Source organism: Ahaetulla prasina, chromosome 2 (assembly GCF_028640845.1).
Source record: "Ahaetulla prasina isolate Xishuangbanna chromosome 2, ASM2864084v1, whole genome shotgun sequence".
In the NCBI taxonomy this organism is placed as follows: domain Eukaryota; kingdom Metazoa; phylum Chordata; class Lepidosauria; order Squamata; family Colubridae; genus Ahaetulla; species Ahaetulla prasina.
The window spans coordinates 144834391-144848018 of record NC_080540.1 but is presented as its reverse complement, the minus strand read 5'-3'; the positions used below and the strand labels follow the sequence as shown (position 1 = coordinate 144848018).

At 37.7% G+C, this 13628-nt stretch overlaps 1 protein-coding gene across 8 annotated transcripts in view; it reads left to right on the top strand.

The window, feature by feature from the left end:
• Positions 1 to 13628, top strand: part of CEP112 (centrosomal protein 112) — a 292963-nt gene that overhangs the window by 16812 nt on the left and 262523 nt on the right. For all 8 annotated transcript variants that reach the window (XR_009153592.1, XM_058170477.1, XM_058170478.1 and 5 more), the window contains exons 5-6: positions 12397 to 12493; positions 13162 to 13236. Coding sequence is in view for 7 of the 8 variants with exons in the window: in XM_058170477.1 (XP_058026460.1) it covers positions 12397 to 12493; positions 13162 to 13236 (172 nt within the window). In the remaining variant the exon portion in view is untranslated. The remainder of the gene's footprint in view (positions 1 to 12396; positions 12494 to 13161; positions 13237 to 13628) is intronic.

Here is a 13628-nt window from a genome sequence, read left to right as displayed (position 1 = left end):
ATACTGCCTCTCTAGTTACAAAAGTTATATCATTACGGCATAAGGGTGATGGATACTGGTACTTCAATTTATGTTTTTTAGGGGTCTATAACTGCAGTGGAAAATGCATAAATTGTATTAAAATTGAACCCTCAGACACTTTTGTTGTTCAAAGAATATGTCTATTTGAAAAAAAAATTAACAGTATGAGGATGCTCACTTTGTTCATTATTCTTTTGGGAGGATCTAAACTTCTGGGTTTTGAAAAGATATACATGCCGTATCTTTCACATTTCTCTTTTTGTATGGGCATTTGGTGTTTTTTTTTTTAAAATAAAGCAAAATGGTATGTTTAAATTTGTTTCTTTAATGAACTTCAATAGTTCGCTGCAATTGAATCAGTAAAAAAAAGTTTCCGGGCAGCTAGCTACTAGTACTCGTTTCTTATTGTAAGATGCTGAAATAGACAGCAGATGGTGGTGGTGTACTGTAGAACAGAGTAAAAGACTTCTTTGTGCTCTCTGAGAGTTTTCTGAGGGTGCATTGATATCCATTCCCTTTCTAGCTGGAATGATTTGTTGAAAAAAAAAATAGGAATTTATAGACAGTAAAAACACTGTTCTAATCAATCCAAGCTATGTTTCACATCAGAAGTTTATTGTTTTGGCAAACTAGAATTATAACCAATCTTTTATTGCTATTCTTTTTATTGTGTTTGTGACAATGCCTGTTCTACATGTGATCACATCTCTCTGCAGGAATTGACAGCTGAGAGTGATGGAAATAAAGCAGTCTGTAATCAGGAGTGCCACTCTTTTTTTTTAATTTTTGCTATGTCACTTACTGTTCTTTTTAGAATTATGTACCTATAACTGCCCCCTAATATTCTTGACAGCAATGGAAATGTATAGATGGCCACTCCTAGCAATATGGAAAATCAGAACAATAGTGCAAAAGCTATAAGGGTTCCAGCCTGAATGATTATGTTACCTTAATACCAGTATAGCTGAATTTTAGATTATTGAAAAGAAACCTAATTGCATCTGTCTTTCCCATGCACTGCAGTCAAATTATGGCATCCTGTGGGTGTGGTTGCTCATGAATTATATAGCAGTATTTTCTTTATAATGACTTATCCTTGGTGAACTTTTATTATCTGATGTAAAATATTGAGTATTTTTCCTTATAAGAGCTTTAAAAATGCCCTTTTCTTAAAAAAAAGAAGACATTTGGTCTGTAAATGCACTTCTGGAGAGATACATCTTTTATATTATTAAATTGTTGTTATTCTCTTTTACTGTTGTCTTGGTATCTGTGCGGAAAGTTAAAAGTAGGCTACGAATTTCTAGCATAAATTGATTCCATGTCAGAATTCCCCCCCAAAAGTTATTTTGAGCTTTGAATAAATGTGAATGTGAATAAATGTGAGCAGTGGTTATTGACAAATACAATATTACATCGTAAACTCCATCCTTTGTGGCAGGGGTATCTGGCATCGTGGCTGGTTCAGGTATTTTGGGAGCTGAAGTCCACAGATCGTAAAGTTGCTCATGGTTGCCCAGCCCTGCTTTGTGGGCATGCATGTGACAAGACAAGCAATGAATTTAAAAAAGGTGGGGGAACTTGCATGACAATACTGCAATATAATGTATCAGTCTGATACCCTTTGTCTTTCCCCTGTTGATAAATTAAAGTTGTGCATGCTTTAACAATGTATGTTTGGTACTCAATATGAGGTCATTTTCAAGGTGTGCATAGCTGTAGCAATAATGTACGTTGTATGTAACTGGAGATTACTTTCCCTCTTTATGCTGCTTTCTTTCTATTTTGATAGTTTTATAATAAATCATTCAGAGTGTTATAGTGACTCGATGCCAGAAATACAACGTAGGCTGAAGGGTAGTACTTGGTCTTTTGTTGGTACAGTATGAAAAAGTATTTTGTATTTAAGCTTTTAAAGAATTCTTAAGCTCATGTGGTCTATTGGGTTATAATGTAGCTACTTTCTGAACTTTAGTAAGCCTGTATTTGGTTAAGATCTAGGTGGGAGACCACTTGAGAATCTCATGTACATTTACCAGCACTATTTTTAATTACTTTTGCCGCTGTACAATGCCAAGAAAAGGTCGTGGTTTAAGAAGGAAAATGCTGCGTTTGCATCTCTAGCTGCTCCAAAATATCTTTTTGTCTTTATATACAAAGCATTTGATTACTCTAATATCTATGCCAACTGAGCTCCTGAAAAATAGTAGATAACAGTATGAGAAGTAGTAAATATATAACGAGCTAAAGAAAAATGACTTGTAAATAAACTTAGTTCAACATTAACCTAATATTGAAAAATAACTCTTGGCATCAGAACTTGTGCACAATGGACTACTTCACAATAATTTATGATGATGATCTGTACCTGAAATTTTGATTGCTCTCTGACGACTCCACTCTAAACAGCTTCCAAATTAGTAGGCCAATTGCTGAAATAAGTTGTTAAATAATCCTTTTAGGATTATTTTGTTTTTTTTGTGTATACTAAAATATGATGGAAACATAGATCTCTTGTCTACAAAAATACAACATTTTATGTTTATGCACATCCTATAATTTAGTTTTTAATATTTAAATAAATTTAATTTACCATGTAGGAAAAATGGGAAATGGAGTAGTGACAGTGAAATGCTTGTTCAGGTTTAAATAAGGTACCTCAGTGATGGCACACCTATCTCATGTATCAAAGGTGACATGCCACAACATTTTGGGTGACCCATCAGTGTTCACCAACACTTGATGACAACTATTCCCAAAAGCAGACCTCGCTGTTGTGTGATTTTTCAGAGGCTACAGAGGCAGCACAAGAATGGGCATGGCCTGTTTTCTACATGGCCTCCAGAATCTTCAAAAATCGTGAAAGAACAGAGAGTGCTTTCGCACAGTTTTTGGAGGCTGTAGAGGTTGTGGAAGAGCATTCTTTGAAGTTGCTTCAAGAATAAAGGCCCCATCTGACCTGGCACAGCCTCAGATAGGCCAGAGTGGCCAGTAAACATGAAGAGAATACTGCCTGAAGGTAAGCATCATGCAGCAGATCCTGGGAGGTGCTGGCCCCTTGGAACAGAGGTAGCCTTTTTGAGTGGCAGGGGAGGCCCTAGGTCTGCCGTAGCGGCCCTAGGTCCTACATCATATACACATACATATTCATCCGAACTCACTTTAAAGAGCTCTGGTTGTAGGGAGAAGTATTAGAAATAAGTTCATTACCTTGAGTTATTTATAAAAATAATAAAGATGGTATAAAAAAATAAAATCTAATCTTTTTTGGTGGGTTTGAGTTAGTGTTGGCTTCTGGCAATTTCCTGGACAAGTGCCTTCAGTTTTCTTGGCAAGATTTCAGAAGTGGTTTGCCATTGCCTTCTGTGTAGGGCTGGGAGGATGTGACTTGCCCATTATTACCTAGCTGACTTTGTGCCCAAGGTGGAATAGAACTATCAGGCTCCTAGTTTTGAGTCTGGTGCCTTAACCATCACACCAGTCCAATGTGACATGTAGAAGTTAAGAAACCGCCCCCCCCCCTCAAAACAACATGATTATGTATCAGATTTTTGGGTCTGATACACTCTTGTTTTCCTATGTTCTTATACTGCAATTGTTTATAGTTTTTGTAGATTTATGATTGTAAATAACATGTACAGTGGTTCTTAAAAATTTAAAATTTTCAATATTTATATTTCTGCATAAATATGTTCTAAAACATCATCTTTCCACACAAGTTCTAAAAGTAAATAAAGAGAACCTAATTAAACAAATGGATCAAAAACTAATTGTCCATTTATTCAGGAAAATCATCCAAAACTATATGTTTCAATTAACTTTCAATAATCTGTTAAATACGTAGATTAAGACTAAACATGTCCTAATCTACATGTTTAAATAGTGATTTGCTGCTACAGGTAGTTCTCAGGTTACATCTGCTATTGGAATCATGATGACTGTTTCTAACTGATGTGGTTGTAAAGCGCAAGCATCATATAACCACATTGCTTCGGTTGCTGTTGTAATCCAAGACACGCTGGTTTATAAGCAGGAAATAGAGGGAGTCCCAGTTAAGGAACATGAGGAATGGGGATGGGGTAGGGCATGGAAGGCCCAGTACAAGCTACATACAAGTAGGGCAAGGGGTACTTGGTATGGCACAAGTTCAGAAAGTGGGAAATGAGGGCATAAAGTTTCTGTGTGTCATCACAGGATGATTGTAGAAAGATGATGTCTGGTGTGTGTGTGTGTGTGTGTACACACGATCACAGGAAGATCGAGGAAAGAGAGCACATAGCACATGCATGCATGTGTTCAATTATAGCAAGGCTTTGGAAAGAGGCCATAGAGTAACATGTAATTGGAAGGAGGCCATAGAATGAGGACATGGTGTGCGAGTGTGTGTATAATCACAGGGTGGCTGTGCAAAGAGGGCACGGGGATTATGATCTTCCTTGCCAGCTTCCCATTGACTTGGGGGAAACTGGTATAGAAGATTGCAAATGGAGATCAAATAATTGCAGAATGCTTCAACTATTCATAAATATGAGCTGGTTGTCAGGCACCCAAATTTTGTTTATGTAACTGTGGAAGTGCTGCAACAGCCAGAATTTTGAGTCCTCCTCTTACATCCCTTTGTTCAGCATTGTCATAATAGTAAACCGGTATTGAATGAATGATCATAACTGGAGGTCTACCTTTATTATGTGGTCCCAAGCAGTGGTGGGTTGCTACCAGTTCGCCCTGGATTGGGTAAACTAGTAGCAGCGGCAGGAGGCTCCGCCCGCATGTGCACGCACGAGCGAACCAGTAGCAAACTAAATTGAAATTTTATTTATTTATTTATTTATTTAATCAAATTTGTATACCACCCTATCTCCCGAAGGACTCAGGGCGGTTCACAGGCCAATAAAAACATATAAATACAGATTAAGATCACAATTAAAAAACTTATTCTAAAGCCAAATTAATTAAAATGATATAAATACTAAAACCAATTAAAATCAATACAAATTTAAAACCTAGCCCAGTCCTGCGCAAATGAATAAATATGTTTTAAGCTCGCGGCGGAAGGTTCGGAGGTCCGGAAATTGACGAAGTCCTGGGGGGAGTTCGTTCCAGAGGGTGGGAGCCCCCACAGAGAAGGCCCTTCCCCTGGGTGTCGCCAGACGACACTGCCTAGCTGATGGCACCCTGAGGAGTCCCTCTCTGTGAGAGCGCACAGGTCGGTGAGAGGTATTCGGTAGCAGTAGGCGGTCCCGTAAGTAACCCGGCCCTATGCCATGGAGCGCTTTAAAGGTGGTTACCAAAACCTTGAAGCGCACCCGGAAGGCCACAGGTAGCCAGTGCAGCCTGCGCAGGATAGGTGTCACGCGGGAGCCACGGGGGGCTCCCTCTATCACCCGCGCAGCCGCATTCTGAACTAACTGCAGTCTCCGGATGCCCTTCAAGGGGAGCCCCATGTAGAGAGCATTGCAGTAATCCAGGCGAGACGTCACGAGGGCGTGAGTGACCGTGCATAGGGCATCCCGGTCTAGAAAGGGGCGCAACTGGCGCACCAGGAGAACCTGGTAAAAAGCTCTCCTGGAGACGGCCGTCAAATGATCTTCAAAAGACAGCCATTCATCCAGGAGGACGCCCAAGTTGCGCACCCTCTCCATCGGGGCCAATGACTCGCCTCCGACAGTCAGCCGTGGACTCAGCTGACTGTACCGGGATGCCGGCATCCACAGCCACTCTGTCTTGGAGGGATTGAGCTTGAGCCTGTTTCTCCCCATCCAGACCCGTACGGCTTCCAGACACCGGGACAGCACTTGATAACCGTTGGGGTGGCCCGGTGTGGAAAAGTACAGCTGGGTGTCATCCGCGTACAGCTGGTACCTCACACCAAAGCCACTGATGATCTCACCCAGCGGCTTCATATAGATGTTGAACAGAAGGGGCGAGAGAATCGACCCCTGCGGCACCCCACAAGTGCGGCGCCTCGGAGCCGACCTCTGCCCCCCTGTCAACACCGTCTGCGACCGATCGGAGAGATAGGAGGAGAACCACTGGTAAACGGTGCCTCCCACTCCCAACCCCTCCAACCGGCGCAGCAGGATACCATGGTCGATGGTATCAAAAGCCGCTGAGAGGTCTAATAGGACCAGGGCAGAGGAACAACCCCTATCCCTGGCCCTCCAGAGATCATCCACCAACGCGACCAAAGCCGTCTCAGTGCTGTAACCGGGCCGGAAACCGGACTGGAACGGGTTTAGATAGACAGTTTCATCCGGGTGTAAGGGAAACTGATATGCCACCATACTCTCTACAACCTTCGCCGTACTGGTCCCAAGATATCGATTATGGGATCTTATAAATTGAATATTAGCTGCCTTATTTATTTTAGAAGTTATTTTATTATAATGCAAAATTGGAGTTTGTCTATTTAAATGTATTTCTGTGCCAGATGTTAATAAAACTAAGAAGTGAGAGCCTTCATGGTGATGTTATATTACAGTTGCTTATTGATCTAATTATGTAGTTACATAGTTAATGCATTAATATATTTTCAAAGCTGGCATAAATTTCAAGGTTCAAAAGATTCTGAAACATAGGGAAGATAAATAAATATACATGGGAAATTTGATAAAATAATAACTTTTAACATTTATTTACGGTTCCTTGTTATTTATTGAAGATTAAGAACAGTAAAAAAATTCCACACAGATAATTATAGTAAGAGGGATTTCAGCATTGACTTCAGTATTGATTCATTAAAAGCTGAGACTGGAATTTATAAGATATTTCAAAATTTAATGCATAGTCATGGATTCATAGATGCAAGGAAAATTAAGATTCCTGTAATAAAAGCATATTTTATTTAGGTAGGCATAAATCCACTTCCACTCCCACTATATTAGAGCCAAATAATTTTTTTTACAAATCAATGTTTTTTTCACCCAAAATATTTTTCTAGAATGAAAAAGATTGTAATGGTTTGTGGAAATGATTTTAGGAGACCAGGTGAAGAGATGTTGCCTAGGGCAGGGGTGTCAAACTCGATTTCATTGAGGGCTGCATCAGGGTTGTGTTTGATCTAGGTGTGGGCATGGCCAGGGTGGACATGGGCAGCTTGGTGTCACTCGTTTTGGGGGTGCCTGTGGTGGCCCGAGCATTCTGCCAGCAAAAACTGATCTCTGTTTTCAGCTGGGATGGTCTGCAACCCTCTGCCAGCGAAAACAGAGCTCTGTTTTCGGCAGGTCTGGCCTCCTGCAACTCTCTGCCAGCGAAAATGGAGCTCGAGCTCTGTTTTCGCTGGCAGAGGCCCCACGGGCTGGTTCTTCACTGTTTCCAGGGTGGCCCTGTAGGCCAGATCTAAGAATCCTGCAGGCTGTATCTGGCCCATAGGCCTTGAGTTTGACACCCCTGGCCTAGGGAAGGATCAGATATGCGTAGTAAGTGGAACAAGCAACTTAGGCTGTAAAGGTGACTGCGGGAGAATTGTACTTTCAGATTTGCAAGATTCTGTTAATATAGCTTTACAATAAAATTGAATTAGCTTATCTGGTTGTGTTTCTGTCTGGTCTTTCTGCTGAGGCTAACATAGATTGAAAATGTTTTCATTGAAATTAATGCTTCAAATTTGGTACAGTAAATACATCTTTGACAAAAGATGCTTCTCTAATTCCTTAGTAATTACTGTTTGGCTAATACAACCTTTATAGATTTGTATAGTAACGAGGCCTCTTAATAAAGAACAGATAGGTGATACAAACTAATATCTCTTTTGGATAATAGAAATATCGGTATTAGAACTTCAGCAATTTTAAACCAATTTTAAACCAATTATACCAATTTTAAAAATTAATATTTCACTATTTAGAACAATCAAAAGGAACAATCTTAAAAATGTACAGGTTATTAGTGCAATAAGAAACAGAAGATCCAGCATATGGCTTAAAAGAAGCTTGGGATAATGATTTTAGTAATTCTGTAAAGGAGATAACTTGACAGAAATTATGGAAACCAGATAGCTGTAGCTCAGCTTTAATGCAAAACTATATTGGAAGATTATACAATGCTGGCACTTGACTTCTGCTAGGTACACACACACACACACACACACACACACGTATGTGTGTGTGTATGTGTATATATTTTAATATAAATTATTCTTCCAAATGTTGGAAATGTTCTTTAAAAAGGTCGTTTTTCTTTTGTCGTGGTCACATGATACAGCTATCCCCATTTGGTATAAAATTTTTGGGGAGATAAGTAACATCAGTAAACAAAGAACTGAATGTAGTAAGCAGAGTTAAGCTTTCTTCATGTGTTTACAGGATCAAACTTCAAGCTTAAAGTAAAGAACGTATCTATTTAATTTTATTAGCCAAAATAATAAATTCAATATTGGCAAACTCTGCATAACAGACCTCATAACTGAGATGTCCATTTTCAAGGTCTCTGTAGTTGTCACCATTAAATGTCTAAATCAACATGTAGCAAAATTCTAGCAATTGTATAATCAGCTCAATAGAAAGAAACTAAATGGAAGCATAATTGAATATTGTAGATAAACTACAGATTTTTTTTGCTTTATGCCAATTTATTTATGCATTTGATCATTTTCACCTGAAAGTTCACTTTATGAAAAAAGTCACTATTATGTGATTCGTGTCAACACAGCCCATTTGTATCAAAGTTTTGGAAATATGCCAAGTTTTCTTGTCAAAAATGTTTGAACATTTTCTCAGCAAATTCCCCTTTTGCCTTTGTTCAGGCATTTACTATCATGTTGTGCATTTCTAATTATATTTACCACTCTGTTCCTGCACTATTATGGCGTTAAAGTGGTTATCAACATTTTGTCCAACTCCCTTACCGAAAAGGAAAAAGGCCTCATTGATGTTAGAAACAAAGTTGGAAATATAATATTGCACCTACAACAGATAAGAAGTCCTCAGCCATAGAATGAGCTTTTAATATATTATAAATAGTCCTTGCTTAATAACCCTAATTAGAATCAGCAACTCCCACTAAGCGCTAAGTCAGAAATCACATGACCACAATTGTGTTTTCCAGTTAGAAAGAGACAATACTAGTCAATTTCATACCTTCAGCATTTGTTTCCTAAATGCTCAACTGTATACTTATTTTCTTGTGCATTTTAAAAACAGTGCAGTCACACTACAGCCTACAACCGGGAACAGTAGACATGCTACAAAAACAGGCTACTCTCTTGAAATTCCTTTGTTTTGTGGGAGGTGGGAGAGGAAAAAAACAAGTGATTTCTTATCTCTCCTTTGCTTGATCCTTTCTCACTGCTGGCATGATCACATTGCTTTCAACTTGTGGAAGGCTGAATGACTTAATCTTTAAAAATCTCTGCAAGGGGGAAGGGTCAGAAAAAGGAGAAATTACCTACTGAAATCACTTGCTTTTTTTCTTCATCTTTCCCAGCCGAGAGGCGGGATTAGAGAGAATGAGATTTCAAGAGAGTACTGTAAGCTGTTTGCATAGTATGTCCACAGTTCCTAGTCTTGGGCTGGCATCTTGATCACATTGTTTTTGATTTGTTAAAGAGCAAATAGCTTACCTCTCCGTAATCTCTCTGCAATGGGAAAAAGAAAAAAGATATCTCACAAGACAATGCATATTGACTGTAACGGCACTCATCTAATTGAGGGATATTGTGAAGATCATAAATAATCATAAATACAGAGGAATTATTGAGTCTGTTATTTGCACCTCTATAACTGTCTGGTTCGGTTCTGCAACCCACAAGAAAGACACAGACTTCAGAGGATAATTAGAACTGCAGAAAAAACAATTACTACCAACCTGCCTTCCATTGAGGACCTGTATACTGCACGCATCAAGAAGAGGGCCGTGAAAATATTTACAGATTCCTCACATCCTGGACATAAACTGTTTCAACTCCTACCCTCAAAACGACGCTATAGAGCATTGCACACCAGAACAACAAGACACGAACAGTTTTTTCCCCGAAGGCCATCACTCTGCTAAACAAATAATTCCTTCAACACTGTCAAACTATTTACTAAATCTGCACTACTATTAATCTTCTCATCGTTCCCATCACCAATCTCTTTCCACTTATGACTGTATGACTGTAACTTTGTTGCTGGTAATCCTTATTATTTATATTGATATTGATTGTTCCTGATTGCTTATTTGTACGCTATGCTTATCATTAAGTGTTGTAGCATTAAGTGTTAAATTGTACCCTATGACCATCATTTGTGTTGTAAATGTTGTACCTTGATGAAGGTATCTTTTCTTTTATGTACACTGAGAGCATATGCACCAAGACAAATTCCTTGTGTGTCCAATCACACTTGGCCAATAAAAACTCTATTCTATTCTATTCTAATTGTAAATGGTCTATAAAAGTAATTTTTTAAGCGCTGTGGCTGTTTGGGGGACGGAGGGTGGCTGCCTTCAGGGTAGCATGGGGTGGAACCTTACCAGTCATTGGAGGGCCATTTGTTGGAACGTTTTCTTAGAACAATAAAGAACTCTCTAGAGGCCTGTCTTGCCTTGACTACCTGGGTCATAACAGGTATAGGGTCTTCTGCTTGAGCAGGGAATTGGATTAGATGACCTCCAAGGTCCTTTCCAAATTTGTCATTCTGTTATTCTGAGAGCTTAAGTATAAGGCTCTGAAAATTTATGAACGCATTTGTCAGTGCATTAGGGTTACACAATTTAACACCGTGCCTTTCAAGCTCTTTTTTCCTCTGGTACTGTAAGGGAAGCTTGTAGTTGTAGTAATTAGAACTGTTGGCAATAGTGTGCTATGAAAATGAAATGTACTGTACATACTTGTAACTAATATGCTTAAGAATTAGAAAAATAGAATGTTTAATAATTTAAGAATGTTTAATTTTTAAGCAGTTTTCATGTTGTTTTCATCTATTATTCAACTATATGGGAGGTTTGCTTACAGTCTTCTTCCTTTCTTATAAAATGTTGAGGTTTTTTAAAAATAGAAAGCTGAAAACTGTATTAAAATACAGTAGTTCTAAAAACGAAAACTTTTAATAGTTCTATTTTCCTTGATTATGAAAACCAGACTTGTTATTTTGAAACTGGGATAACTTAGCTGATATTAAGATAGGGTAATGTTCTTAATTATGAAACCATTAAAAATGGTAGCTATATTTATTTTTCTAAAAGAACAAATTTCAAGTAGAAAATTGAATTCTAATGTGATGAAGATTTTTCACCATAGGTTTTACTGTAATTAAAATGGAAAAAGTCTCTCTTTTTGAGTTTGGTGAAGTATGATTTAACATTCTAGAAGCTCTACTACTTCTTCCTCTTTTTAAAAATATTGTATTCTCCATTTTATGTATAAAATTTGTAATTTGTTGACTCTTGCTAAAATTGCATTGCAGGGAATCCTTGATTTACCACTGTAATGGAATCTGGAATTTCCATCATAAGTCATGACGGTCATAAGTTGAGGTACCAACATGACCGTACCTGATGTTATAAGTTTTTTGCAGTAGTTGTTAAGTGAACACAGTGGTTGTTAAGCAAATCCATGTATTTATATAGGCCTTTTTTGTTAGAAACCGGCTGAAAATGTCAAAAACTAGCGAACAAGTTGTAAATCATGGTTATGTGACCTTGGACACATAAAGGTGTGTCATAAAGGTGGCACAGTGGTTAGAGTGCAGTACTGCAGGCTACTTCTGCTGATCACCGGCTGCCAGCAGTTTGGCAGATTGAATCTCACCAGGCTCAAGATTGACTCATCCTTCCATCCTTCCGAGATGGGTAAAATGAGGACTCAGATTGTTGGGGGCCATAGGCTGACTCTGTAACTGCTTAGAGAAGGCTGTAAAGCACTGTGAAGTCGTATATTTATTTATTTATTTATTTATTTATTTATTAAATTTGTATACCGCCCTTCTCCCGAAGGACTCAGGGCGGAGTCAGGGTATATAAGTCCTATTGCTATTGCTATAAAGGTGATTTGGTTGCCAAGCATCCAAAATGTGGCCATGTGACCTCAGGTATGTGTGCAACCAATGGAACTCCAGAACACGATCTTAAGAAGCTTTTGTGGGCGGCAGTTGCTAATGTGAGGACCGCTTGTATAATTTTTAGGAAGCAAATATAAATTATATAGACAAGCTGCTTTTCAAAAGGGCTAGGAGATCAAAGCTGACTGATACAAATTTTAGTTCCATATTGCCTCACCTTCTTGTTGGTTTATTATGATGTTTGCTTTAATTGTTCTATTTCTATGCCTTTTGAAAATGCATATATTAATATTGAAGTAGAAAGGCAAGTTAGAAATAGAAAGAAAGAAACTGGTATTAAGGAACTGTTGAGAAGACAGATGTTTCATTATGTTCTGTTTATTGCTATGTATTACAGGGAACAATTTACTTGTAATGGAAAACTAGCCTTAAGGTCACATTCTACGAGTCCTCCTCATTTGTCAGAAGATGAGACCCTTCCATCAAATACAAAGGTAAGGTTTTTCCATATTTGCAGTAACCCATTTTCTTTAAATTTCAAAATGCAAAAAATGAATGTAACACTGAAGAAGTTAAAACAGAAAAAAGGGAGAACTGATATAAAAATGTATGTATATGTATGTATAGTATATTGCAATGTGTCTTAAACTACAATAGCTTTTTTTTTTTTGCAAAAGTTGGGCCCAATAAAGAATATTGGAAACAGGTAGCATATATTTGTCAACACTAAAGTCAACTCTAAAGTATTTAAGCTTTTTTGCCCTCTTCTTAACAATAGTCATTTGAAGATGTGTATTTTGAATATAGTAATTTATCTTGCACCAAATATCATAGCTTAATAAATAAAATGGTATGAAAAAACAAAGAACTCTGAAAATTATACAGCTTTCTTCAACATAGTTGACTGAATTCCCAGACTTTTCTCCCATTTCCTTCAGAGCCTTTATAAACCATTTCCTGATGCAAAGGTTCCCCAAAGAGGCCTTCGTATGCTAAATTAATTCTCCCCTGCCATCACTATCATTTATGTGGAAATAATTGCTGATTCATATTAAGAAATTGCATAGCAGTATGTATATAATACACATTTTCTGCTAATTTTTTGTTTTTCCATATTAAACATTTAACCTAAAACATTTTAACTAAAAATTGAATGTTTCAGGGAGATTGTTACAGAAGAAAAACTTCTTTTGATGACAGTGACTTTGAAGCTCGTCTTAACAGTTGGAATCTTGGGGTAAATTCTGTTTTTTTCTTCATTTCTTTTTTTATTTTAAAATGTCAATTGTTGTAATCCCTGTATTCAGTATGTGTGGCATGACTTTGGATATGATATTCTAAAATGAGTTGGAAAGAAATAAATCTTGGTGTTTTTAAAGATATTTAAGTATCCAAAACTTTATTTTCCATGGTGTCCAACTAAGTGTTTCTAGGAAATCCATCAGCAAGATGTACAGCAACAGATTTCTTTCTGTATTTCACCATCTGGTATTCAGAGATACACTGTGATTTATTTTGGAGGTTGTATATAACCGTCATGACTAGTAGCTATTCGTACATCAAATATATCTAATCTCTTTCAAAACCCATGTAAGAAAAGTGTTTGTTAGATGATGGGAACAGGAAATT